The following is a 26,939-nucleotide window of genomic DNA, read 5'->3' as shown; positions in this document are numbered from 1 at the left end:
TATTTTGTCTAGAGTTTTTTTTCATTCTCTTAAAGGAGAGCAGAAGCTTTTAATTTTGGTGAAATTCACTGTCAGTTTTTTTCATTTATGAAAAAATGCTCTTTTTTAAACCAGGGTCACAAAGGTTTTCTGTTTTCATCCAGAAGTTTTAGACTTTGAGGTACATTTTTTTTTTTTTTTTGGCGGTACGCGGGCATCTCACTGCTGTGGCCTCTCCCGTTGCGGAGCACAGGCTCCGGGTGCACAGGCTCAGCGGCCATGGCTCACAGGCCCAGCCGCTCCATGGCATGTGGGATCTTTCTGGACCAGGGCACGAACCCGTGTCCCCTGCATCGGCAGGCAGACTCTCAACCACTGTGCCACAGGGAAGCCCTGAGGTACATTTTGACTTTATCACTTTGAGTTCATTTTTGTATATGGTACAAGGTATGGTTTGGTGTTTGGTGTCCAGTTGTTCAAGCACCATTTGTGGAAAAACACTATCTTTGTGCATTGATTTGCCTTTGCACCTTTGTCAATTAACCATATATTTCTATTTCTAGACTCTATTCTTTTCCATTAATAATATTACATTAATTTTATAGGAAGTCTTGAAATCAGATGCCATAGGCCTTGTAACTTTTTCTCTTTTGAAATTGTTTTGGCTATTCTAATTTCTTTTCCCAAATAAATTTTAGAAATAGCTTGTTGATTTCTTTCCACAAACACACCCCTCCCCCCCCAAAAAAAACCCTCTTGCAAATTTGATTGGGTTTTACATTGAATCTATAAATCAGTTTAAGGAGAACTGACAATACTGAGTCTTCTGATCAGTTTGTTTATATAGTTCACTTTCTCACCAACATTTTATAATTTTCAACACAAAATCTTGTACAAATTTAAATTTATATCTAAGTATTCCTGTTTTTGATGTCATTTTAAAAGTGGTACATAATCCTCATTTTATAGACGAGGGAATAAGTAACTTGCCCAAGGTGACACAATTATTAAGTGACAAAGCCAGTATGAAACCTACGTTAGCTTATAAACCACTATCCTGGTTTTAATTATGATGCTGGTTTTCTTATTCTGAAATTGTGGTTACAATGGTGACAGAGAAGAAGCCCCAACTTTTTTTAACAAGAAAAATCCCATTATCATGATGGTATAAAAGAATTGATTCCCCCAAAGTTTATGTTTCCTGAGCTTAGGTTTTCCAGATCTGTTCAAATCGTTTTAAACCACGTTTGTCTTAATTTAGAAGCCTCTGATCAATACAGTAGTGAACCAGTGTTTTTAAATATATTGAATATCTCGCCCTGTAGTTAACTAGTATGAGTTATTTTAGTTTTAAAAATACATACCTTTAGCATTTGATTACATACTGTGTCCTCACCAGTAGAGATACAAAGACGATTTCTTGAACAACTCCCAAGGAAGGGTGGGGGAGGAGGAATACATTTATATAATTATAGTAAATTTTACTATAGTAAACACTGTAATAGATATATACACATGGTCAATGGTGGAACAAAAGCTTCTACTTGGTTGGGGTTAAGAGTAGGCTGCACTCTTATTTCATATTTCGGAGTTCCTTTTAAAAAAAATAGTTTGAAAACTATTAAGAGTGAAACGTGTAAAGGGCTTTGAGAGGGAGAAATCTGTCAATCACTTCAGAAGGCTTGCTTTTGTAGGTGGTGGGAGTCCTTCAGAAAGACCAGTTAAGAGATAGCCTAGGCACAGTAAATACAATATGGATGTGGTAGAGCGCAGGAAAGTAAAAGGTTCTGCCTGGGTTTCATTTCCAAGGTGAGGAACAGCATTAGAATTGTTTTACATTAAGACTTCATTTTTTTCATTTGTGGATTTCTTCTGATTTCTTAGTAGCATTTTGATAATTTTTTTAATGAGATATTAATTTGTAATCTTAATTTGCTTTTCAAATCTTAATTTGAAGAGTATTTTAATGTTTCAATCAGTTAAACATATTGAGGACCTACAACTTCATTTTTCTCATTTATTTTTCAGGTTCCTTTGAGAATGACAGAAATGAAAGCAAAGGGATAGTCTTATCAGATAAGTGCTTTTTTATCTGAATGTATTCGGTTTCTTCCATAAGATGGCTTTAGTAGCACTTAGTTGTCTTTAACTTCATTCGAAACAATTTTGTTAGATTGTATTGTGATAGCTGTTATATCAGCATACTTTTTTTAAAAAGCATCAAAATTGGTGAATTTTTGTGTAGCCATTTTAATATTGAAGATGGAAGGAAAAAACAGCAGCATATTATGCTTTATTCAAGAAAGGTTAAAACACAACTGAAAAGGCAAAACATTCGTGCAGTGTATGGAAAAGGTGCTGTGACTGAACGTGTCAAAAGTGGTTTGCAAAGTTTTGTGGCAGAGATTTCTGACTGGATGATGCTCCATGGTCGGGGAGACCAGTTCAAGTTGATAGCAATCAGATCGAGACGTAAATTTCAGAACAATCAACGTTATACCACGCAGGAGATAAGCCAACATACTCAAAATCTCCACATCAGGTGTTGAAAATCATTTGCACCAGCTTGGTTATGTTAATCGCTTTGATGTTTGGGTTCCACGTTAAGCGAAAGAAACCTTGACCATATTTCTGCACTGTGATTCTCTACTTACGTAACGAAAACATTACGTTTTTAAAAACAAATTGTGATGGGCAATGAAAATTGGATACTGTACAATAATGTGGAATAGAAGAGATGTTATGGAAGAACCTGAATGAACTTTTTTGGCCAACCCAATATTATTTGTAATCTCTAAACCAAAACTTTATTCTTTAAAACGTTTGTAATTTTCTTTCCTAGGTACCAGTATCGAGGTTTACAGTAATAAGGTATTCAGTCTTTGCTGAAAATAAATTTGTTATCTTGTCAAAGTAAAATGTGCCAGCCATTTTTTCCCCCCAGAGGCTAATCATGCCTCAGTGGTGCAGTTACGAAGTGCCCCTACAGCTGAACCTAGATTATTTATTAATCCTTTGTATAGTTTTATGAAAATCAATTGCTTTTCTTTTCTAATAGCTGAGAAGCTTAGTTTTAGATTTATCTGATATATGTTTTTGAGGTGGCTTAGCTGCTCAGATTTAAGTTTCTTTAGAACCATTGTCTGTTCTTTTAAAGAGGATTATTAGCTGTTCCATTAAGAACAGAGTTACTCACAGTACAATGAAAATAGAAGATTCATGTGCCATTCATACTTTGGAAGTTGGAAAAGTATAGAATGGTCAGACTGGCTTAGGGATACTCATCTTATTATCCATCTAGCTTAAGTTGTTTAGGCATCTGCCCAAGGCCACTGGTGTCATTCTGAGTTAAATATATGAGGAGTTGTAAGATGTAGCAGGTAATTTTACATAAAAGCAGCCATGGTAATGAGATACTGCTCTTGAGTTGTTTGTATAGTAGTTAAGTATTCTGGTATAATGATTTGCTGTTTATACAGATGCTCAAAGTCCGGCAACACCCTGCTGCTAAACTCAGTGACCTCAGGAAAGCATGACAGTTGAATGGAGTGATACTGGCATGAAGCCAATAAAGGGTGTGTGTATGCCTGGCACGCTTGGCCTGAGTTCAGACTGTTTCTTCCAATACTCATTTTTCCACTCAGTATCAGTTCTGTTTCCACATGTATTCTAATTTATTTTTAAGCATAAAATGTGGGTATTTTTATTTCAACTTTACAGATCAAGAAATTCTTTAAGTGACAGGATAGGGGCTTTCTGAATCCTTAAATCCACTCCTCAAAGTAAAAAAAATTAAATTCTAAAGGTTAACAGTGTCTGATGACCGACAATCATCTCACTAAATACAAAATTGGGCAGTGGCGTCAATTGCCTACAAAGTTGGTAGGTACTTTTTACACAACAGTCCAGCAGGATATGATCTTTAGGTTATAGATGAGTGAAGAAATGGAGTTTTGAATTAATCTGATTCCAAAGCATCTGTCTGCAGTATTTTAACTAAGGAATTTTACAACGGGCATAAAGCAGCATCCTAATGCTGAATAAATATGTGCTCAGCTACCCCCACCAATTTTGTCAAGCAGATATTAACCAAACTTCAGTCGTTACAAGACAAAGATTTAATGAAAGTTTGTCAGTGGGTATGTATTAATCCAAAGGGCTAAACAGTTAAATAGAAGTAAATGAAGTAAATGTTACATGTTATCATCATCTGATTCATCTTCTTCCTTCAAAGATTCCTGTTAAAGAGAAAAGTGTTGAAAATCAATTTTTAGCATTGCTATAATAGTCTGAATCTTGTCATTAAAATTCTTTGTAAGTGAAAATGAACACTGGTTTAGAATAAGACATTCAAGTAAAGAAACGGGTAACTAAAGTACATCTTGCTGTAACAATCAATGACTATATTCTTGATAGGATACACACAGTATGAAAGCATTAAACGTCCTGAAAAAACTTTGCCATTTTCACAAGCACAAAAAAACTTTTTTTGGAACCAGGGCAACTTTATCCCCATTGAGGATAACCTAGAAAGTTTTCATCCTTCAGTTCAGCTCAACTCTTAAGGGTTATAAAATTCAATGTATCTCCATATCTTCAGCTAGAATCGTTTTCATGCTGTGGCTTACCTTGGCATATTTCTCTGCCTCTTCCCTTATATCTTTTGGAACAATTTCATGTCTTCCGTTAGTTACTGTAAATTAAGCCATATATTTAAATGAATTAAAAACGAGGACTGTAATTGTGATTTGCAAATACCATATAATCTAACCAATCTACAAGTGTAATACCAGATTCTCTGAACTCATCTTTGTGTGTTTTCCCTACATAACATATTAAATCTGCCCAAATTTAGCTCTTATAATAAAGAATACATTATGCTAAGATTTATCCTGATGCTGTTAAGTCCTGAGCATTCATTCACAGCACGGTTAGATTTTAAAAGCTGTCCTTGAAGCCCTACAGTTGCCATGCTAGAAAGAAAAATGGTGATTTCCCAGTAATTCTTTTTTAAAACATGCAATGGGGCTTCCCTGGTGGCGCAGTGGTTGAGAGTCCGCCTGCCGATGCAGGGGACACGGGTTCGTGCCCGGGTCCGGGAGGATCCCGCTTGCTGCAGAGCAGCTGGGCCCGTGAGCCATGGCCGCTGAGCCTGCGCGTCCGGAGCCTGTGCTCCGCAACGGGAGAGGCCACAACAGTGAGAGGCCCAGGTACCGCAAAAAAAAAAAAAAAAAAAAAAATGCAATGGATGTTTCAAAAAAAGTAAATAAACTACTCACAACTTTAGTCAATTATTAAGCAGAGCTTTTCCTTCAAAAAGAGAGTACCTCCTAAATTTGTTCTGGCTCTGTTTGTATTAGAAGGGCACCCAGTGGTCAGAACACATTGTGGCCAATATTGCAGTTGAATGTGTGCCTATTTCATGACCCAGCAATTCCACTCTTAACATATATTTCTAAAATGCTACTACATATGTGTACCACAATAGATGTACAAGATGTCCACAGCTGCATTGTTCATTTTACAGTAAACAAACACTGGAAAGTGCCTAACGGTGTAACAACAGAAGAGGAGATGAATAAAGTGTTATTTTCAGACAACAGAACACTGTACAGCAAGCCAAATGAACAGTATTTACATGAATGTATCCATGTTGTGACAGTTATCAATTCATTTGTTATTTGTGTACTCTTATATGTGTATACACCATTACTAATTTTTTGTTGTTTTTAAGAAAAAATAAGGCACCCAGTAGTACATTACGTTTGGTACAGATGACTCTGAGAGCAAATAAATGTAGAAAAATAACTTACTTTCACCAACCCAGCTGAGCTCTAGTTCAAAAGCTTTATCCTTAACTTCATCATGTACTATGTAAATTCTAGAACAGAAAGAGGACGTTAACATTCATTTGGTCATCTACATACATAGTTCATGCACCCAGCTCAGCAAATTAGAACAGCCATTCCTAATATAAGTATCTATAAAATGATACACACATTATATACAGTCTATTATGAAAATTACACTAGGACTGATAAAAAAATTAAACACTCACTACAAAGGATTCAATATACCTTACACCTTTACAACCCAAGTTGTTTATTTTGATACATTCTTTTTTGTGTGTGTGTGTGCTGTATGCAGGCCTCTCACTGTTGTGGCCTCTCCCGTTGCGGAGCACAGGCTCCGGACGCGCAGGCTCAGCGGCCATGGCTCACAAGCCTAGCCACTCTGCGGCATGTGGGCTCTTCCTGGATCGGGGCACAAACCCGTGTCCCCTGCATCGGCAGGCAGACTCTCAACCACTGCGCCACCAGGGAAGCCCTTGATACATTCTTTTAGAGACATACCTGAAAGATACCTCCTAAGGAACATACATTGAAATGGGAAAAGGCCATCATTCCCTGTGTGCCTTTTCAGTATTTTTTTAAACAAACTAATTCATTAGTTTACAATTAGTGGTCTCTTCGTTCTGCACCTTCTTGGCAGGAATATTTTTAAACCTGGCCTTCAAACAGTACATGACAAATTGCTGCCAGCAAGAAGGCACTGTCACACAACATATTAAAGTAGAAGTAAGAACAAAGTATCAGCAAAACTTTCTTATTTTATACTTTCCACCATCTTACACAACAAAGTAACAAAAGTAATTTGGAGAGTATTCCTAAAGCCTTGCTTTAAGAAAGCACCTTAAAATTGCTAGAACTAAGTAAAATAAGCATAGTGCTCCATTTTATTAAATGATAAAGGGATGGCTTTCCTACACGGAACAAAGTAGAGTCTAGTGTTATATTTAAACATAAAAGGTGCAGGAAGAACTGATTTCCAGAAGACTTCTCAGTGAAGGAAATTGAGTTATCATGTTAAACTGCTGTGCAATTCAATAAGGATTATTTACTTTTTAACTAGTTCTATTATATGTTAGTTGCCAGTGTCCCCTAGGTTGTTATTAACTGACAGTCATAGAATGGAATGGATTCTGCTTCTTCACAACTGGAAAGGGGGGAAGGGTCTCATGGTAAAGGGGGGTGGGGGTGGGAAGTGAGGGTAGCAGGAGTGGTGGACGATTAGTACAAAATTATAAAACACTTGTGATTTTAATACTTTGCTACAACCATCAGTATAGAGATTAAGGGTACCATTCAAATAGTATATTTATTATTATATAATAGAGCCCTCCAAGACCTTTTTTTCCCTTGCATGTGTTATTAGATGTAAAACCTGAGACACGTGCACAAAATGCTGACTAGACCGTGTTCATGTAGTTCTAATGTGGAATAGTTAGAATTCTCTGTGAATTCTCTGGAATATTACATTTATTACTTTTAACTCTGAAAAGCTGGCTGCAACACCAGCATTTTATTAGATTTTTTGAAATACCAAATGCCTGCATTCTTTGATGTAAAGAAAAATCATGGACTTCGAAGCATGTTCACTGAGCTTTTACTGGCTTTGTTGTTGCTTATTATTACTGTAATATGAACTATTTCAGGCTTTCTTCAGCTATTTCTAGATGTTTTGAAACACTGCTCTTCTCATCTTGTTACAACTTTAGCTGTAGACCTTAAAGTTGTAAGCTAAGGTTAATATTATCAGGACTTCTGAGATTTAAGAAGTCGGGAGCTATCAAATGAAGTCCCTAGAGGTTCACTATATCCTCCTGTTCTTGAATTCTGTCACCTGAACAGGAGTATATTTTGTCAAAAGCTATTTTTCCCCATCCTATTCATTGTCACTTGGATATTCTCCTTAATGAGTCTTCTGAGAATGTTGGATTCACCTTCTAAAACTTATGCAACAAGTTATTTCCAAACAAAACGGCCTCTTAGGATTAATGTATAAGGTAAGGTCAAGTGAAATATTTTTGTCAATGCTAAGGAAAATTTCAACTTACATTTTTGCAACTTCTTTAACAACATCACAGCAGGTCATTTCTTTCATCTACAGAAAATAAAATATATATTCATTATGTTATGATTCAAAGAAGAATGCTTTCCACTTGTGTAACTTTCCAGATTCTTTCCACAACTTTTATCAGTAACCCCATGCTCCTGAGATAGATTCTCAGATATAAAACCAAAGAAAATAACCTGAAATACAAAAAGACCAGAACCAAAGTTTTTTATTTACAGTGTAATGTTTTTTAATGATTATGCCAAAACATATTCTGGACAACCCTTGGGCACCACTAATTTTTGAAAAATACTAAAGTTTATAAAAATCTAGATTCCTTTATGAATTTATTCACAGGCAGACCCTGACATTTAAAACATTAGCAAAGAAATGTTTTTTCTTTTCTTCTTTATAGCCAATTCAGGATAATAAAATGTAAACAAACCACGAATACCTTCTATATTCTAGAGGGGGATGAAGGAGTGAAATAAATTGTCCCTCATGAAACTGTTCAAGACAAAAATGCAAAATGTCAGGGAAAGCTTTGAATAACCAAGATCTGAGTGGAGTCTTAGTTGGATCTGATTTGATTTTGAGGAAAATAAATGAACGGCACAAAGCAAAAGTGAACATTTGGAAATCAGGGTAGAAAAACAGCCCTTAAATGCCCAGCAGAAAAGTCTGCTGTACTGTAGGTACTGGAAGTAACCAATGCAAAAAATTTTTTTAGGTGTATGTGTTTCTGAACACAACTGACAAACAAAGAGCAAACTAGTGTTCATATTCTGGATATGTGGAGGAGGATGGAAAATGGCGAAAAATAATGAATATAGTCATACAGCAGTCCAGACTTGAGGTGTATATCTAGGCTTATTATTTATTTTTGGTATTTTTTTTATATTTAGAAATCTTGATGCCCCAGCTTATACAAATAGGTAAAATATTGGAAAATAACAACTGTTCACTCAATCTAGATGGAGATATTTTGTTGTACAGTGTCTTTTCTGATGATTAATTTTTGTCATGTTAAAACTGGGAGTGAAGAAAAGGAAAATATCAATATTCATACTTTTGCCCTTACATGTTGAAGTTCTATATTTAGTATATTAATTGTAACATACAAAGACAGACTTAAACTTGAAAAGATACATCTTAAATGTCAAAAATATTTTTATATATGTTGGTAAAGTTTATTTCATAAAATTATATTCTTGGTAAAACAGAACACAAGCAGAAAAGCAGACCAGAATAATGCAGGGGTTGGCAAACTCTTTTTGTAAAGAGCCAAGTAGTAAATATTTTATTAGACTTATTGGAATATGGTCTTTGGTCCCCGTCACCAACTAAACTCCACTGTTGTACTAGGGCAAAAGCCAGAGACTGAATATGGCTGGGTTTCACTAAAACTTTAAAAAGCATTGCAACTAGAGATTATCATATGAAGTGAAGTCAGAGAAAGACAAATAACCATATGACATCACTTATATGTGCAATCTGAAATATGACACAAATGAACTTATCTATGTAACAAAAACAGACTCAGACACAGAGAACAGAGTTGTGGTTGCCAAGGGGGAGGGGACTGGGGGAGGGATGGAGTGGGAGGTTGGGGTTGGCAGATGTAACTATTATATACAGAATGGATAAACAAGGTTCTGCTGTACAGCACAAGGAACTATATTCAATATCCTATGATAAACCATAATAGAAAAGAATATAAAAAAAGAATTTGTATAACTGAATCACTTTGCTGTACAGCAGAAATCAGCACAACATTGTAAATCAACTATACTTCACTTTAAAAAAAAAAATGCAGGCAGTGGGCCACTTTGCTAACCTCTGATTTAGAGCATATGTTTTCATCATTAAGTGTACATGTTCCTCAATAGAAGTAATCGTTCTCAATTCTTAGGTACGATTTGTTAGTATTCCCATTCCTTGCTAGGATTTAACCACAGAGGACAAAAGGATAATTGTACTAAACAATCTATTTTCAAATTTCCACATAATACTACGGAGAGATCAAAGCAAAAGAGAAGATAGAAGAAGACAGGAACTTAGCACAAACCAGGGAGTATATAATGGAAAAGAACACTGGTCTAAGAGTTATTAGGTCTGTGAATTGTTCATAAGCAATGTTCTATGACTCTAGCCAGTGTGTTTAACCCAGGGCTGGACTTGGACTAAGTGATCTCTAAAGTCCTTTTGTCAATTTTCTCAATACTAAAATACCAAACATAAATTAGGCTTTTATAGGTCTAGAACTTGGCATTAAATTCCAAGCACTAAAAAAATGTTTTCTAGGACCTAGCCTTAAATAAGCTGAATAATTAGTTGAGCAAGGCTCCAGTACAGCATTAGTATTTAAATGTATATAAAATTTTTTCTCACTGTAATTTACCAAAATGTTGATGAATCATATGCCTGTCTTTTAGGGAAGTTTCTGATAAGCAATGAAGAGTTGGTGGGTACTGTTTCAATATAAAGTTGATCAATTTATGGCTAAAAGGAAAGCCAGCAAATTTTTAAGAAACCTTTTTCACACTAATAGATGATGGGTTCCCATGCCCTATTTAGCTAGGAACAAAAAGGAAAGAGAAGCAAAGGAGCACAGACTCTTAATGTGTAAGACTTCCACAGACAAAAGCTGTTCTCCAGATGGAAGAAATGATACAATAAAAGAGCAAAGTTCTCAGCCTAAGGGTCACAGGGCTCCATGAATGGGCTTCAAGGATTTTGTGACATTATATGAAGATTTGTTTGTATTTTTTTTGGATTAAGCAGCCACCAAAACCATAAAGGGATCCATGACCCAACTGTACAGGTAATATGCTAACAGCTTTCCTACTCAGCCACCTAGCTACTAGCTTCAGAAAGCTCTACTCAAAATGGCAAACCACACTTGGAGTAAAAGGTTTAGTTTGTGGTGGTAAAATTTCACCACATGAGGATAATGCTATAGCAAAATTTCAAGCAGTAAATATGTATTACCTGAAGCTTTTCAATTTCTGTCTTTGCAGCTTGTCTGGCTTTGCCAATGGCACAGCCCCAATAACCCTATTTAAAAACATACATGAAAAATACATATGTATTATTAAATTAATATACTATCATAAGTCATTAATGACTACTGTTTATTTAAAGGTTAATGAAAGGTTGTTAAATGACATTCAAAAGCACATCTGGAGAAATATAGTCAAAAGACATTTTAATGACCACCAAGGGACTCAAAAAAATTAAAATAACTTAAATCTAGAATAATCTGTATTATTTTCAAGAAGTATATCCAAAGAAAAACAAATTATTTCATTATATATATACACTTCATGAACTAGAAGCATTTCTGAGGACAGGAATAGAAAAAATTTTAGCATTCTGACAATGGAAGTTATTTGAGAGAAAGAAATAATTCCTAAGAGTTAAATAAGCCTTTTTTTAATATATACATATGAATTATGTGTGTGTGAATATATACTTTTTTTTTTTTTTGCCACACCAGCACAACTTGTGGGATTTTAGTTTCCCAACCAGGGATTGAACCTGGGGCCTCAGCAGTGAGAGCACGGAGTCCTAACCACTGGACAGCCAGGGAATCCCCTAATTTATACTGTAAAGGTTTTTTTACTTGTGTAACCAGTGTATAATGACAAAACATAAAGAACCTTCATTTTTTTTTAATGAGTATAATAAAAATCTCAGAAGACACTTAAGGAAAGGTAATTAGAGAAAGGTCCAAGAAATCCCACTTGAAATCCTTTTTAAAAAGGGAATTGGGGAATTCCCTGGTGGTGCAGTGGTTAGGACACAGGCTTTCACTGCCATGGACCTGGGTTAGATCCTTGGGTGGGAAACTAAGATCCCACAAGCCGTGTGGCACAGCCAAAAAAACACAACAAAAACAAAACTTTAAAAGGGATGGCATTGGGCTTCCCTGGTGGCGTAGTGGTTGAAGAGTCCGCCTGACGATGCAGGGGACACGGGTTCGTGCCCCGGTCCGGGAAGATCCCACATGCCGCAGAGCAGCTGGGCCCGTGAGCCATGGCCGCTGGGCCTGCACGTCCAGAGCCTGTGCTCCGCGACGGGAGAGGCTACAACAGTGAGAGGCCCGCGTACCGCAAAAAAAAAAAAAAAAAAGGACGGCATTACATTCACTTTTACATTCATTTTTAAGATACTGCTAATATTTGTAGTAATAAAGGAAATAGCACATATTCAAGATGTTATCTTCACTATGCAGTTTCTATAATAGCATATTTAAAGCCACAAATCTGGGACTTCCCTGATGGTCCAGTGGTTAAGACTCCACACTCCCAATGCAGGGGGCAATCCCTGCTGGGTGAACTAAGATCCTGCATGTGGCATGGCTCGGTCAGAAAACAAACAAAAAAAAAAGCCACAGATCTTCCTCTGCCTCACATCCATAGGTTATTGTCATTAATGTTAAAACAAGAAAAAATGTTACCTTCCTTGAATGAATATTAAAGAAACCTCATATAATCCAAATACATGATTTAAGTGCTAATGAGAGACCATTAAACTAGAAACAATTTCAGATGATTCAAAACTACTCACATATGAAACACCCGATGGGTCAATCATGTAGAGTTGTGCACCATCATTCACACTGTAAGACCCTAACATGAAACTACATAAAAGTAAATTAGTAATTTTAAACCATGATTCTTAATACCAGAAAAGTATTAAAAAGTACAGTGATAGGGCTTCTCTGGTGGCACAGTGGTTAAGAATCCGCCTGCCAATGCAGGGGACCCAGGTTCGAGCCCTGGTCCAGGAAGATCCCACATGCTGCGGAGCAACTAAGCCCATGCGCCACAACTACTGAGCCTGCGCTCTAGAGCCCGCAAGCTACAACTACTTAAGCCCAAGCACCTAGAGCCCGTGCTCTGCAACAAGAGAAACCACCGCAATAAGAAGACCGCGAACCGCAACGCAGAGCAGCCCCCACTCGCCGCAACTACAGAATGCCCGTGCGCAGCAACAAAGACTCAATGCAGCCAAAAATAAATAAATTTATAATAATAAATAAAATTTAAAAAATAAAAAGTACTGTGATAAAAATGCAATTGTACTTTCTAAGACAAATATTTACTAATACCCATATAACTCATACTAAGCACTTTGATAATGTAGTTTGGATAAAAACTAGTATATACTTGAAAACTTTTCACAATTCATGTGCCTTTGTTTAGTATTAAACTTTCTGATGAAACTTTCCTGAGAGGATAGCAGTGGAGAGAAAGGAGTACTGATAGATGGACAAGTAATAAGGGGGCCCAACAGCTAAAGGAATAAACATGAAAAAGCCAAGGGGACAAAATTCCTGATGTGAATACGTTGAAACTACCTAAAACTCTTGTTCCACCCTTCATTCTTTTCTGGCTATTCCCCGGTATTCCTCCATTTATTTTCCTGCCATAAAAATTGCAGGAAAATTGGTTCAATGCATTTTTTTTATGCTCAACAAACTAAAATTAGGGTATTAAAAAATCATATGAATTACTGATATTTTGAAATTACAACTAGAAAAGAAACCAGCCTTATCATTTCATGTGCAGAATATTGTAACAGCTACATCCCATTTAAGAACATCTGACCTATTGCTTAAAGTATATCAGATGGAAACTAATGAGAAAACTGAAGTGTCAGTATAATTGGCTACTAAATAGTAACAACATGGAATATATTTAAAATCAGTCTGCCATTTCCTGAAAATGTTTGGGTTTAGTTCCAGATAATTTTTCCCCCAGTTTTATTGGGAAATAATTGACATACATTGCTATATAAATGTAAGGTGCACAGCATGATGGTCTGATTTACATACACTGTGAAATGATTAGCACAATAGGTTTAGTTAACATGCATCATCTCATATAGATACAATTAAAAGAAAAAAAAACTTCCTCCTTTTGTGGAGAACTCTAAGGGATCTACTATATTAAAAATTTTCCTTTTTATCACACATCAGTGTTAACTATAGTCATCATGTTGTACATTATATCCCTAGTACTTTAAAAGTTTATATAGGGCTTCCCTGGTGGCGCAGTGGTTGGGAGTCCGCCTGCCAATGCAGGGGACATGGGTTCGTGCCCCGGTCCGGGAAGATCCCACATGCCGCGGAGTGGCTGGGCCCGTGAGACATGGCCACTGAGCCTGCGCATCCAGAGCCTGTGCTCCGCAACGGGCGAGGCCACAACAGTGAGACGCCCACATACCGCAAAAAATAATAATAATAATTAAAAAAAAAAAAGTTTTATATACCTTTTGGGACTTACCTCGTGGGGCAGTGGTTGGGGATCTGCCTGCCAGTGCAGGGGACATGGGTTTGAGCGCTGGTCCTGGAAGATCCCACATGCCACGGAGCAGCAACTAAGCCCGTGCACCACAACCACTGAGCCTGCGCTCTAGAGCCTGCGAGCCACAGCTACTGAGCCCATGCGCCGCAACTACTGAAGCCCACATGCCTAGAGCCCGTGCTCCACAACAAAGACAAGTCACCACAATGACAAGCCCGTGCACTGCAACGAAGAGTAGCCCCCTCTCGCTGCAACTAGAGAAAGCCCGTGCACAGCAACGAAGACCCAACGCAGCCAAAAATAAATTAGTTTAAAAAAAAGTTTATATACCTTTTGACCACCTTCCTCCAGAGAATTTATTATAATTAGATTAAAATATTACTATGAATTCTGTGTTTTATCCTGTCCAAATCTACATAGTCTTTCAGTTTTTATTTTTAAGTACATCATTTTATTTAATCACTGCCCTAATACTTCTTGATGATACTTCATTTTTTAAGGGTATAAAAGGCTAATTAGATTCTGAGAAAACAAATACCTACAGTACAGATATCACTGAACATCTCAGTAAATTTCATACCTGCAGCCAAAAGGTCTAACAGCACTGTAGAGTGTATAGGCATGTACATACATGGCCACTCTGTCTGCAAGATGCTGTGGGGAAAAACAGAAGAGCTTATTAATACTCTTCTCTTTCTGTTCCAAAGGCTCTTCAACATGTTATCAGCTTACTTTTAGTGGAATGTTATATCCAAAGTTAGATCTAAAGTTGGAAGCCTCTTCTCTCGCAATGTCTGCTAAAGAACGAGCATCTGCCAACAAACCCGCTACGGCCTGAAAGAAAAATAAAGTACCAATTCAGTAGATAACATTCCTATCACAAATCAAGGAAAGTATGTAATTATTACAGGCTTATTTGATATTTTTAACAAGTATCACCATTAGAATAAATCTGTTTGGCTTAAAGGTCTTTCTTTACAAGGCATTCTGGCATTTTGATGCTTGAGTACGGGATTACAATTTGGAAATTTCCCAAGTGTGACTACATTGTTTTGTCCATTGATCACATTCAGAAAAACCTCCATGTCTCCCCATTCTCCACTTCATTATAAAGAACAAAACAACAACAAAGAAGAATATAACCATTTGTTTTGGTTAGAACTGATCCTTTATTTAAAGCCATTCTGTGTTCAAAAAGCTATTAAAAGTTTTCACCTAAAAGGCACAACCTCAAATTCCTTTTTCAGCTTACTAATAAATTGTAATGCCAAACCAAAACATGACAAACCACAAATCTGGTGGCTTAGAATTGTAATCACCAAACCACGTGCTGAGACATCCCAGGGCATTATAGTGAACTCAGAGTTGTGGGGCATTTTAAGTTTGGGGGAAACATATGTTGAAGTAGTTAACGGTTTCAACATTAGATCATTCTACATTCTTTTAACTGCCATCTGCTCGTTGAAAAGCTGGGTTGCCATGATATAAAATAAGTACTGTGCAAAAAACAATGCGGAACAGGAAACGGGGTGGAGGTGGGGGGCGGCATGTAATCCAATTCCAAAGTTTAAGAAGTTGTGCAGTACACATTAGTTAACTGTGACTGTTTAAAAATAAAAATATTTTTCTTTTGCTGTATGTGGTGAGTTTGTTTTTGTTTTGTTTTTACAGCTACTAAGTTTTTAGGACACAACCACTTAGCTGTTTAGACCTACATATATAATAAACAGAACCACTGGGTATTTCTTTTGGTCTAGGGAAGCCATGGAAACAGAAAAAACTACTGAAACACTTATGGGTACTGGGAACCAGTGGCACAGAAGATTTGCAGAATTTAAAAATAAGTACTATCAAAATTTTTAATAGCCTTTTTTTCTACTGCTACCTAGTAGTAGTAATAATGATGAAAATCCTTAACATATTATTGATCATTCATTACATGCTAATAAGCATTTTACATAATTATACATGAAGGTAGGTAGGTACTATTACCACCATAGTTTTTCAGGTTAGAAAACTGCTGTTTAGAATAACTTCCACAAGGATACCCAGGTAGTAATTTTCACCATTTAAACAATCTTCCATTGCTTTGGATAAAACCCACTGTGGAGTCTAAAAATTTATCAAATCACTTGGAGACAGAACATTAATCCTTCATTTTCTCCAACCCTGTTCAATGTCTAATGTTTTGCCAATTTCCAGCTATAAGGAATGCCATCAATTTCCTGGCTTTAAATAACAAATGGGACAAATGTGAAAATTCTAGGATGATAAAATTCTTTCCATCACTAAAGTGCTTATAAGCATATATGATTTTTTTCCAAAATATACCTATCTAAAGTTTTTTTAAGTGAAAGAAAGCAGGATTCCTTACCTCATACCAGCTAGGTTATAATCTGGCAAGTTTCAAGAAAACATACCAGTTTCACTGGCAATAATAAATTTGTTCAGGAGAGAAAACAAGTTCAAAAAAAAAAATCTGAAGAAGCAAAAAAAACAAAAAAATTTTATCTGTAGCTTTATAGTTTACTGGCTATATTTTGCTAGTCCTTTTTGTGTTTGTAACACATCTCATTTAGAAATAACAAAGCTACTAGTATTTCAGCAGAATGAGTGGATCCTACAGGATCTCACCCTGCAGAATGGTCTCTAGAGTAACACACAGACCATGCAGACCCAAGTATGAATCCCAGCATATTTCTTTACCACCTGTGCGTCTTTTTCTCATCTGTAAAAATGGGATTAATATTACTTGCACTGGGTTGTCAGGATTAAATGAGATAATTTATGTAAAGAACTAGCATAGTACCTAGCACACAGTGTTCTCTTTTCTTCCTCGACTTTTCAGTAAGCAAAGTTAAAAATCATTTCTTTTCTTTTTTTTTTTGGATTGTTGCTCTTACTGAAGAAAGTCTGACATCTATATAGGATGACTTCAGTATATACCAGTAATGTATCTATGTCTTGGCCTGCAACTGTGCAAAGCAGTCACTCAAGATACCAGCTGCATGAAATAAATACTGATGCTTATGAAGCTACTAGAAAGCATGTGTTCACTTTTCCCTTCATCAGACATCCTTTCCTGATGCTCCACCTTACTATAAAGGTCTTCTCTTTCTGATAACATCTTCAGTGTAACAGTGATCCCCAGAAGGGATACAAAAAGCCAAAGATTCATTGCCTCTCAAGCATGTACCTTCATTGCTCTATACTGCCAAGATTTCTTTTTAACCCATACTTCTCACCCCTCCCCCCTCCCCTCCTTTTCTTAAGGCAACTTGGTTTTTCATATCTATCTCCAATCAGGTTATACAATAAGAATGCTACCTTCCTTTTAGACAGTGGGCTGTTCACAAACCAGTAACTTTCTGATTACTTCTATAGCTGCTCTCTGCTGTTTCTGCCTCAATGCTAAAGTATTAAATGGGTTCTTAACAATCACATTTTCACATATTCCAGTTAGTTACTTCACAAGAAACTGGACAAGGCAAAAAGGAACATTTTTAAATGTAACCTTACCATTCCGACATGCCGATCAACATTAAAAAGTCGTTTGTTAGAACCTTCTTCATAAAGTTTAGAAAGGACTAATTTTTCTACCCCAAAGACAACGCCATCTTTACATCTGATTCCAATAGCTGTACTGAAACAAGTAGAAGAAAATCAATTTTTTTAACTGAAAATAAAAGAAACTTTGTAAACCCAAGTTTAAAAAAAAAAAAACCACAAAAACAGGCAAATTTGTTTCTTAAAGCATATCAAGTCTTTAAAATAAATACATTTGAAAACTAGAAAGGACAGTCTAAAATGTGATGAATTAGATCCATATAAATAATCATGTGACCAAAAAAATCTCATATCATGACATGGAAAGATATTAATACATAAGTGAAAAAAGATGCCAACAAAATATGTACCAAATGGCACAGTGTCTAGCATATATTAGCCATCTTACAACAAATGCCGACTAAAGTCATGTGCAATTAAAACTGGTACGTAAGGGCTTCCCTGGTGGCGCAGTGGCTAAGAATCCGCCTGCCAATGCAGGGGACATGGGTTCGAGTCCTGGGCAGGGAAGATCCTGCATGCCGCGGAGCAACTAAGCCCGTGCGCCACAACTACTGAGCCTGCGCTCTAGAGCTCGCAAGCCACAACTACTGAGCCCGTGTGCCACAACTACTGAAGCCCATGCACCTAGAGCCCGTGCTCCACAACAAATAGAAGCCACGGCAATGAGAAGCCCGCACACCGCAACAAAGAGTAGCCCCCCGCTGACCACACTAGAGAAAGCCGGCATGCAGCAACGAAAACCCAACGCAGCCAAAAAATTAATTTATTATTTAAAAAAAAATGGTACATAATATGCATACAAAAGACAGGCTACATACAAACTAAAAAGTTACCAGTGACTATTCTCGGTGGAAAGATTACAATTCTTTTTCTTTCTTTTGCTTTTTCTGCAATAATCATGTGTTGCTTACTATTTAAGTGTAAAAGAATAAACATTTTGTACAGCTGTTTAAAACAAAGTAGATCAAAAAATAATCTGAAGTAAAAGGTGGAGAAATTATACATTGCCATTTCAAGATGAAAATACATGAATTACTTTAACCTTCTAATTCTTTTAACAAAGAGAAACAACCAGAAAAATGAGCTGAGCCACATGCACAAATATGTAAAGAATTGCAGACACTCCTTCCCCCACACTTCAGGTATCTTTTCAAGTTTAAACTCCTTGGCCCAGCTTTCAGCACTCCCCAAGAATCTGCAAAGCCCATCTAGCGAATTCAGTTTCCTGTTATAGAGGTCTTGTGCTCTACCAAATTCAACCTCACTGTCACCCCTCAAACACCTTAATGTTCATTTTTGCTTTTCTGTCTTTATTGCGGATATCCTGGGTACTAGAATACACTTCCTCCTCACCACTGCCCATTTAAATAAATTTCCACAAACTTTTGCAAAGTCACTTGAATAGCCTCAGGTAGCCATTCCCAATTATCCCAACTCATCATCTTCCTCACCTTTCAGAACCTAAAACATTCTTTTTTCTAAACTAAAAGTTCTAAAAGTGTGGTTTGTGAGGTCAAAATTATTTTCATAAAAATACAAAGACAGGGGCTTCCCTGGTGGCGCAGTGGTTGAGAGTCCGCCTGCCTATGCAGGGGACACGGGTTCATGCCCCGGTCCGGGTGGATCCCACGTGCCTTGGAGCGGCTGGGCCCGTGGGCCCTGGCCGCTAAGCCGGCGCATCCGGAGCCTGTGCTCCACAGCAGGAGAGGCCACAACGGTGAGAGGCCCTCGTACCGCAAAAAAAAAAAAAAAAAAAAAAAAAAGTGTGATATTTCTGATAGTTTATAATGAAATATGTCTAATTTGGAAGCTCTGTTGTAACTCAGTGAACCAATATTTTCCAAATGACCAACTCACAATGTTGACGGGTAAAACATGCAAAGTGTAAGACAGCCCAACAGATTTTAATGTAAAAGTAGAAAAAGTTCATTGTTATGTTTTCTGACTCCACACTGCAACTAATCTTTAAGAAACTAACATTTGTCCAGTTTTGGTATAGTATCATAAAACAACATGAAGCCTGATTTGTTTCACAAGCTCCAACAAAAGTAACAACATACTGAAGCAGGAGATATGAGACTCTCTTTAATTAAGATTCAATTAATTATTGAGATTTACAAAAATGTAAAAAAATGCCACTCTCCTCACTACATTTTTTTCTATGTTTTGGAAAAGTAATTTGCATTAAAAATGTTATTAATGGGCTTCCTGGTGGCGCAGTGGTTGAGAATCTGCCTGCTAATGCAGGGGACACGGGTTCGAGCCCTGGTCTGGGAGGATCCCACATGCCGCGGAGCAACTAGGCCCCGTGAGCCACAACTACTGAGCCTGCGCATCTGGAGCCTGTGCTCTGCAACAAGAGAGGCCACGATAGTGAGAGACCCACGCACCGTGATAAAGAGTGGCCCCCACTTGCCACAACTAGAGAAAGTCCTTGCACAGAAACGAAGACCCAACACAGCAAAAATAAATAAATTAATAAACTCCTACCCCCAACATCTTCAAAAAAAAAGTTATTAATGTTATTCAAATATTTTAATAAATGTTAATTTAAATTATTTGTTAACATGCAATTGTGTTTATTACTGTTACTTAAATGAATTTATAAGTATTTTTAATTTTTCAGTTTCAATTTCTAATATGGTAAATATTGATGAACCAATAACCTGCATAAATAAATGCTCTTCAGGGTGATGTTAAATATTGATAGAACCTACAGCCTACATAATTAAATGTTCTTCAAGGTCCTCAGTGATTTTTTTTTTCCAAGTATAAAGGGGTCCTAAGACCAAAATTTTGTGTACATTTTTGTTCCAAACAATCTAGACTTTCAGTTATGTTGCTCAATCTTCCTTTCATATCCTGTCTCCTAAATGAGGCTAAAGGGAACGATTATAATTTTACCCCTTTTTTCCTTTTGCATATTACCTGCTAGGAGCATACTTTTATAAAATAGTTTTGATCATGATATATATATATATTTTTTTTTAATAAAATGTTTTTAAGTATTCACTTATATGTCAATTATTTGTTTTGGTAGTTCCTATGCTTAACGTAACAGGTACTCAAAAGTATTTGCCTTCTAAATTCCCGAGATTGAATTTCTATCTCCAGGACTTCCCTGGCAGTCCAGTGGTTAAGACTCCACGCTTCCATTGTAGGGGGCATGGGTTTGATCCCTGGCTGGAGAACTAAAATCTGACATGCTGTACAGGCACGGCCAAAAAATAGTAATATAAATAAAAAATTTTTTAAAAAAGAATTTATCTCTTTTTAATGCAGGAATATAATCATATCAAATTATTTGGTTAAATGTTTTCTATCAGTTTATATGCCAGACTCGTAAGAAAATTCATATGTAATTTTTCTATTTTCTACTTTCTGTGCCCACAAAACAAACATTTTCAAATTTCATTCTTATGGTAAGGTATATGAAGTAGTTAGGTTAGATGTCCACATCCCAATTTTACAGACAGAAAAGTAACATTCAGAGGACTGAATAGTGGAAACCTATATAATATTACCATTAGGCAGCAGCTAGGAGAAAAATTCACATCTTCTGATCCTCATCCAGTATTCCATCATACCAAGTTACACAGATCCCTTTAAAAGAGGAACTTTCCTAGTAATTTTTCTTTATGCAGAAAAAAATACATTAATTTTTAATGTTTCCATTTTTAAAAATTATATTTCTTCAAGTTTGCTTAAATGTAACTGTTTTAAACCATATTTAGAAATACTTTATAGAAAACAAATTACTAAGATACACAGACCCTCACAGGCTAGTCTCAATTTTCTGGGTTACAGATGACTTCAAAATGCATCTCCAGTTTTTCTCTTAGTTAAGACATCTCCCACCAGTTTTTTACACCAATGAAAATGGAAGAATGCAAAGGAGGAAGAGAAAAACAATGACTTCCTCAAGTCTTTCTCCAGCTCCTTGGCCTATGAGCCTATCTTCTTTTACCAACAGGAAAAAAAATGTGTCAACTTATTTTTTTCCTTTTTTTTTTTTTTTTTTTAGGTCTTTAATCCATTTTGAGTTTATTTTTGTGTCTGGTGTGAAAAAATGTTTTAATTTCACTCTTTTACATGTAGCTGTCCAGTTTCCCCAGTACACTTATTTGCTTTCATTTTTTTTAATTTTTAAATTTTTTTATTGTCAACTTTTTTCTTGAATTTGACTCTCTTCTGAACTCTTTCAGGCCTTGTACACAACGACAAATACAGTGCACCCTAAAATTCTTAACAGCCTTACTTCTATTATATTATCAGATACTGACAGTTTGTAAGTAACAATATCTATAATAATACATTTAAACAGAGAATCTACTAGCTTCATTAACAAATCCTGTAAGAAGACTTAAAATATATTTTTGCTCAAAAACTTTAAAATACTATTTCATAAACCATTAGAAATCCACATACCTTCTTTCTACCACCCAGAAAATGGAACAAAAAATGAACATTTATTTATTCAGTAACTACTGAGGGCTACGTGCTAGCCCATGCAAAGACCAGTTACAGTCTCTACCCTCATGAAACTTCCATAATCAAATATCGAAGATACTAGTAGAAAGTGAAAAAACTACATCTACACGTGGACTTTTCTAAAATTCTGGAAACATTTCCCTACTACACAGGTTTTCATTATAATGAAAACACCAAGCTCAAACACCAACACCATTTGTTTAGTAGGCCTAAAAAAAATTTTTTGAGATCTGAATGAGATGTCATGAACAAAATTTTTTAAGTCCTTTATTTCATCCCAAAGCTGCTTTAGATTCAAAAATACGATTATTTATATATATATATATATATATATATATATATATATATATAACTGAATCACTGAGCTGTACACTTGAAACTAACACAACATTGTAAATTAACTATACCTCAATAAAAAATTAAAGGGGCTTCCCTGGTGGCTCAGTGGTTAAGAATCTGCCTGCCAATGCAGGGGACGTTCGAGCCCTGGCACAGGAAGATCCCACATGCCAAGGAGCAACTAAGCAACTCAGCCCATGCACCATAACTACTGAGCCTGCGCTCTAGAGCCCGTGAGCAACAGCTACTGTAGCCCCCGTGCCACAACTACTGAAGCCTGCCCGCCTAGAGCCTGTGCTCCGCAACGAGAAGCCACCGCAATGAGAAGCCCAGGCACCGCAATGAAGAGTTGCTCCTGCTCGCCACAACTAGAGAAAGCCTGTGCGCAGCAACAAAGACCCAACACAGCCATAAATAAATAAACAAACAAACTCTATTAAAAAAAAATTAAAAATGAAACCAGTTTGTGCAGACTATGTTCAATTAGAAATGATTTTTTTTTAAATGATCATATATGAGACACAGATGTAGAGAACAAACGTATGGACACCAAGGGGGGAAAGCGGTGGGGGGTGGTGTTGGTGGTGGGATGAATTGGGAGATTGGGATTGACATGTATACACTGATGTGTATAAAATGGATGACTAATAAGAACCTGCTGTATAAAAAAAAAAATTAAAAAAAAAAGATCATATAACTGATTGCAAAAATTCTTCAATATAAGACTCAGAGAGGGCTTCCCTGGTGGCGCAGTGGTTGAGAGTCCGCCTGCCGATGCAGGGGACACGGGTTCGTGCCCCGGTCTGGGAAGATGCCACGTGCCACGGAGCGGCTGGGCCCGTGAGCCATGGCCGCTGAGCCTATGCGTCCAGAGCCTGTGCTCCACAATGGGAGAGGCCACAACAGTGAGAGGCCCGTGTACCGCAAAAAAAAAAAAAAAAAAAAAAAAAAGACTCAGAGAATTTGTCAATAAGCCAGTAATTCAACTAAGATGTTACAGTGGTGGCAAGGAATCATTTTAGTGAATTACTCTAAACAAAAAAAGACAGAGTGAAGGAAATAAGTCCAACGGGAAAATATCTTAGTGATCCTACACCTTTTGGAGTATGGCAGCAGAAGAGAAAAATAAAAAACATCCCTGCTGAGATGATCATGTGACCAACTGCACAGGACATTTAAACACAAGGAAATAAAAGATCAGACGATAAAGTCACAATCCTAATGGCCAAGGAAAACAATGATATGTATCAGGAATTTGAAAAAGGAAAAAAGGTCTAGCAAAGATGTTGATGAATTTGGTTTTATACACTCCATTTGAGACTTGGCAGAATGTCTAAGTGGATAATTCTGGAGTCAACTGAAAATATAGGCACATGGAAAGATCTGGCCTAAACAGAGATCTGGAAATGACTAATAAATTGAGATTATTTTAGGGCGTATATTATTCTCTGCCAAAGTAACATAACAAACCCTAATTACCAAAAATATAGAAAAGAAGACATTTAATACCTGGTTAAAACATGGTAATTTCAAGTAAAACTGTTTCTTACCTACTATTTTCCACAGCTTTCATAGCATACTCAACTTGAAAAACTCTTCCATCAGGAGAGAATGTAGAGGCTGACAGGTCATACTAGGAGGAAAAGGCAATAATAAGCTTATAATGATGTATCTTTGGCAGTAATAACCTTACACTTTTTTTTTCCCCTAAATGGCTTACACATCAGAAATGTGTGTTAAATCTCAACACAGATTTTGCTTTAAAGAGAAAGGGGAAGCATGTCAGAGCAGCAACAGAAGCTAAGACAAAGTTATACACTTTAGATTTCTGCTAGAAAAGCAATGGATACAAGTCCTGCATCAAGTCAGAACTTTTCCCACACAGGACATGGCTCATTTCTGAAAAAACTGCTATGGTAAAAACAGCATTGGAGCATTTTAATTCATAGCTGTGGCACTAAGAAACTGAGGGACCTTGGACACATCATTTAGCATTCAGACATTTAATAAGCATCTATTATATGTTAGTCACTATAAGGAAATACAAAGACTACTCATTCTAGAAGTCCTTCATCTTCAAAAATCAGACCACGAACAAATCTAGGAGCTGAAGATACAGCAGTAAATCAGAAAAGGTACTATGATGAAAATAAGACAGGGTGAAGTGATAGTCTCAGGGACTACCACAGACTACCTGATCAAGTAAGGCATTGTTGGGGCAATTATATTTAGTTATTTAGGCTAAGCTAGAATTAATAACAAGTAATTAGTCATTTAGGATATGGAGGAGGAGCGTCCTGGTATTTGGCATAAAAGACCTTAGGGTAGAAATAAGCTGAGCACAATAAGAAAAAGAAATAAGGCCACTGTATCTTGAGCACCATAAGTGGTAAACAGAAGAGTAAACTATATCAGAGGCATATAAGGGCCAAACTATGTTAAGTCTTTTAGGCTGGAGTAGGAAGTTTACATTTCTATTCTAAATCCAACAGAAAGTCATTGGAGTTTGGGGGGGAAAGGGGGAGAGGTTATGTCTAATTTTTTTAAAACGTTGTTCATCTAGAAAATTAATTCATCTAGAAAATTAATTCGAGAGGGAACAAGAGTGGAAGCAGAGGTTAAGTATCCCAAAGGTAGTGTCTTAGACTATAGAAAAAGAGATGGAAGGTGTTATCGTTGGAGGGTACAATCAAAAAAACCTTGCTAATGGATTGGCCCTAGGAGTAGAGTAAAAAAATTAAAAGTGCATCATAGATTATTTTTCATTTGCGCAACTAGAACTTGCCCATTCACTGAAATGAAAATTGTAGGAGATGCAAAATGGCAAGGGAAAAAGAAAACCCAGAGATCTACCTTGGACATGTCATTTGAAATGGCTATTAATCAAGTGGAGAGAAATGTCAAGAAGACAGCTCTTCATATCCAGAGTTCTTGGGACAAGTAAAGACAAGAGGTAAGTCTTCAACAGTGGTGCTTCCTGGTCTCAGTCTGTTGATTTGTTAAATGAAGATCCTTAACTCTACCACTGTAATACCGAAATATCTCACCTGGTTATATTATCAAATATTTTTAAAGGGTTTGTAGAACCCTTTAGAACATTATTAATCTAAGGTAATATTAATGTAGTTGCAAAGTCAATTTGCTACAACAGGCATTACTGAGCATCAACTAATCCAAAAACGACATGACAATCTTAGCATCTCATAACCGAATAGATTAAACCATTCCAAGTATAAGTTGCGTATTATCAAACTCGGAAAACCAGTATTTGGGCCTAATGGTGAGTATAAGTCTTGTGCACAGTAGGAGTATAAAATGAACTGAGAAACCCATCATTCAATGTCTCTAGTGAAAACCACCAATAAATATTTCTAAACAAAAACTGTATTTTCTACATGGAGAAATACATAAAAGGAGTAAGCAGAAGATTGCATATATGCAGTTTGTTTGACAAAGGAAAGTAGTAGGCCGAAAAAGTTAACAAATCCAACTCCAAAATCCTGAACTGTCTCTTCAAAATCAGAAGCGGTTAAGTCTGTAGCTAACCATTTAAACGCTTAACGGTACTGACACCTCATAGTGCTGTTAAGTAATTTGTACAGGAAAAGCTGAGACACAGGAAAAATGGAAAGGATTCTTCCGATTCCGCTTTTTAGACTATTTTTCTTATCAGTTCTGAGAAGGCTCCAGGGACTCATACAGAGCGGTCCATCACTACACTCGAAGGAAAGACAGAGAATCCCCGTGAGGCAGCAGCACCCCAGGAACTGCAAAGGGGTTCCTTGGAAAGCGGCGTCTCAGCCCTTGTACTCTCAAGCCGCCTTGCCTCAGTGGTTCTCAAGAGGCTAACTGTCGCCCAAACCCTTCACTCACACACAATTTCAGGCCCCACGAGTTTTCACTTTCGGTTTCCCTAAGCGATTAAAGAAAGTGACTCAGCAACCCAAAGCGGCTCCAAATCTAACTGCTGCGCGGCAAGCCCGCCACACCTGAGCTGAGAAGCTTCAAGCCACGGTCACTGCAGACGCGGGCCTAGCAATCAGCGTCGGAAAGACCCCCCGGTCCACCGCGCAACTGGAAGCGGCCCACCTGCCTCCAGGAAGTACCAGCGCACCCCGGGCCGGCGCACCCCTCGCGGTCCGTCCGCGTTCCCTTCCCACGCTAATCCTTATGTAGACTATCACGCCAAGAGACAACGAACTCACCCCGGTGCCGATTGAACTCATCGCGCTAAAACCCACGGGGACGCCTAGGTCTGCAGGATCTAAAGCGATCCCCCTACCCTGCAGCACGCAGACGAGTAACAGGCTCTCTCATTGGCTGTTCTTTCCACCAATAGCCTTCTCTGTG

The 26,939-nt window shown here is 37.1% G+C and overlaps 1 protein-coding gene and 1 long non-coding RNA gene across 6 annotated transcripts in view; one reads left to right on the top strand and one right to left on the bottom strand.

Annotated features, from left to right (window-relative positions):
- LOC114903640 overlaps positions 1-2,898 on the top strand; it is a 15,264-nt gene extending 12,366 nt beyond the window's left edge. For all 5 annotated transcript variants that reach the window (XR_003795771.1, XR_003795770.1, XR_003795769.1 and 2 more), the window contains one exon: positions 2,008-2,898. This is a non-coding gene — a long non-coding RNA (uncharacterized LOC114903640). The remainder of the gene's footprint in view (positions 1-2,007) is intronic.
- PSMA3 (proteasome subunit alpha 3) lies at positions 2,627-26,939 on the bottom strand. The gene is made up of 11 exons (XM_029236643.1): positions 26,795-26,939; positions 24,140-24,222; positions 17,709-17,832; positions 14,922-15,023; positions 14,770-14,843; positions 12,448-12,520; positions 10,867-10,932; positions 7,877-7,923; positions 5,793-5,860; positions 4,608-4,672; positions 2,627-4,217 (listed from the first exon to the last, which is right to left on the bottom strand). The coding sequence occupies exons 1-11, from the start codon at positions 26,813-26,815 to the stop codon at positions 4,173-4,175; spliced, it is 768 nt and encodes a 255-aa protein (XP_029092476.1). The 5' UTR covers positions 26,816-26,939; the 3' UTR covers positions 2,627-4,172.

Source organism: Monodon monoceros, unplaced genomic scaffold (assembly GCF_005190385.1).
Source record: "Monodon monoceros isolate NGI ecotype Baffin Bay Population unplaced genomic scaffold, NGI_Narwhal_1 Super_Scaffold_21, whole genome shotgun sequence".
In the NCBI taxonomy this organism is placed as follows: Eukaryota; Metazoa; Chordata; class Mammalia; order Artiodactyla; family Monodontidae; genus Monodon; species Monodon monoceros.
Note: the sequence above shows the minus strand (reverse complement) of the source record. Positions and strands in the feature narration are given on the sequence as shown.

Excerpts from the sequence above, each read along its gene's own strand:
- PSMA3 (XM_029236643.1), bottom strand. The coding sequence starts at position 26,815 with ATGAGTTCAATCGGCACCGGG. Across the intron at positions 17,833-24,139 it reads AAAGCTGTGGAAAATAGTAG|TACAGCTATTGGAATCAGAT; the intron begins GTAAGAAACAGT and ends TACTTGTTTCAG. Across the intron at positions 5,861-7,876 it reads GTTAAAGAAGTTGCAAAAAT|AATTTACATAGTACATGATG; the intron begins GTAAGTTGAAAT and ends TTTCTGTTCTAG.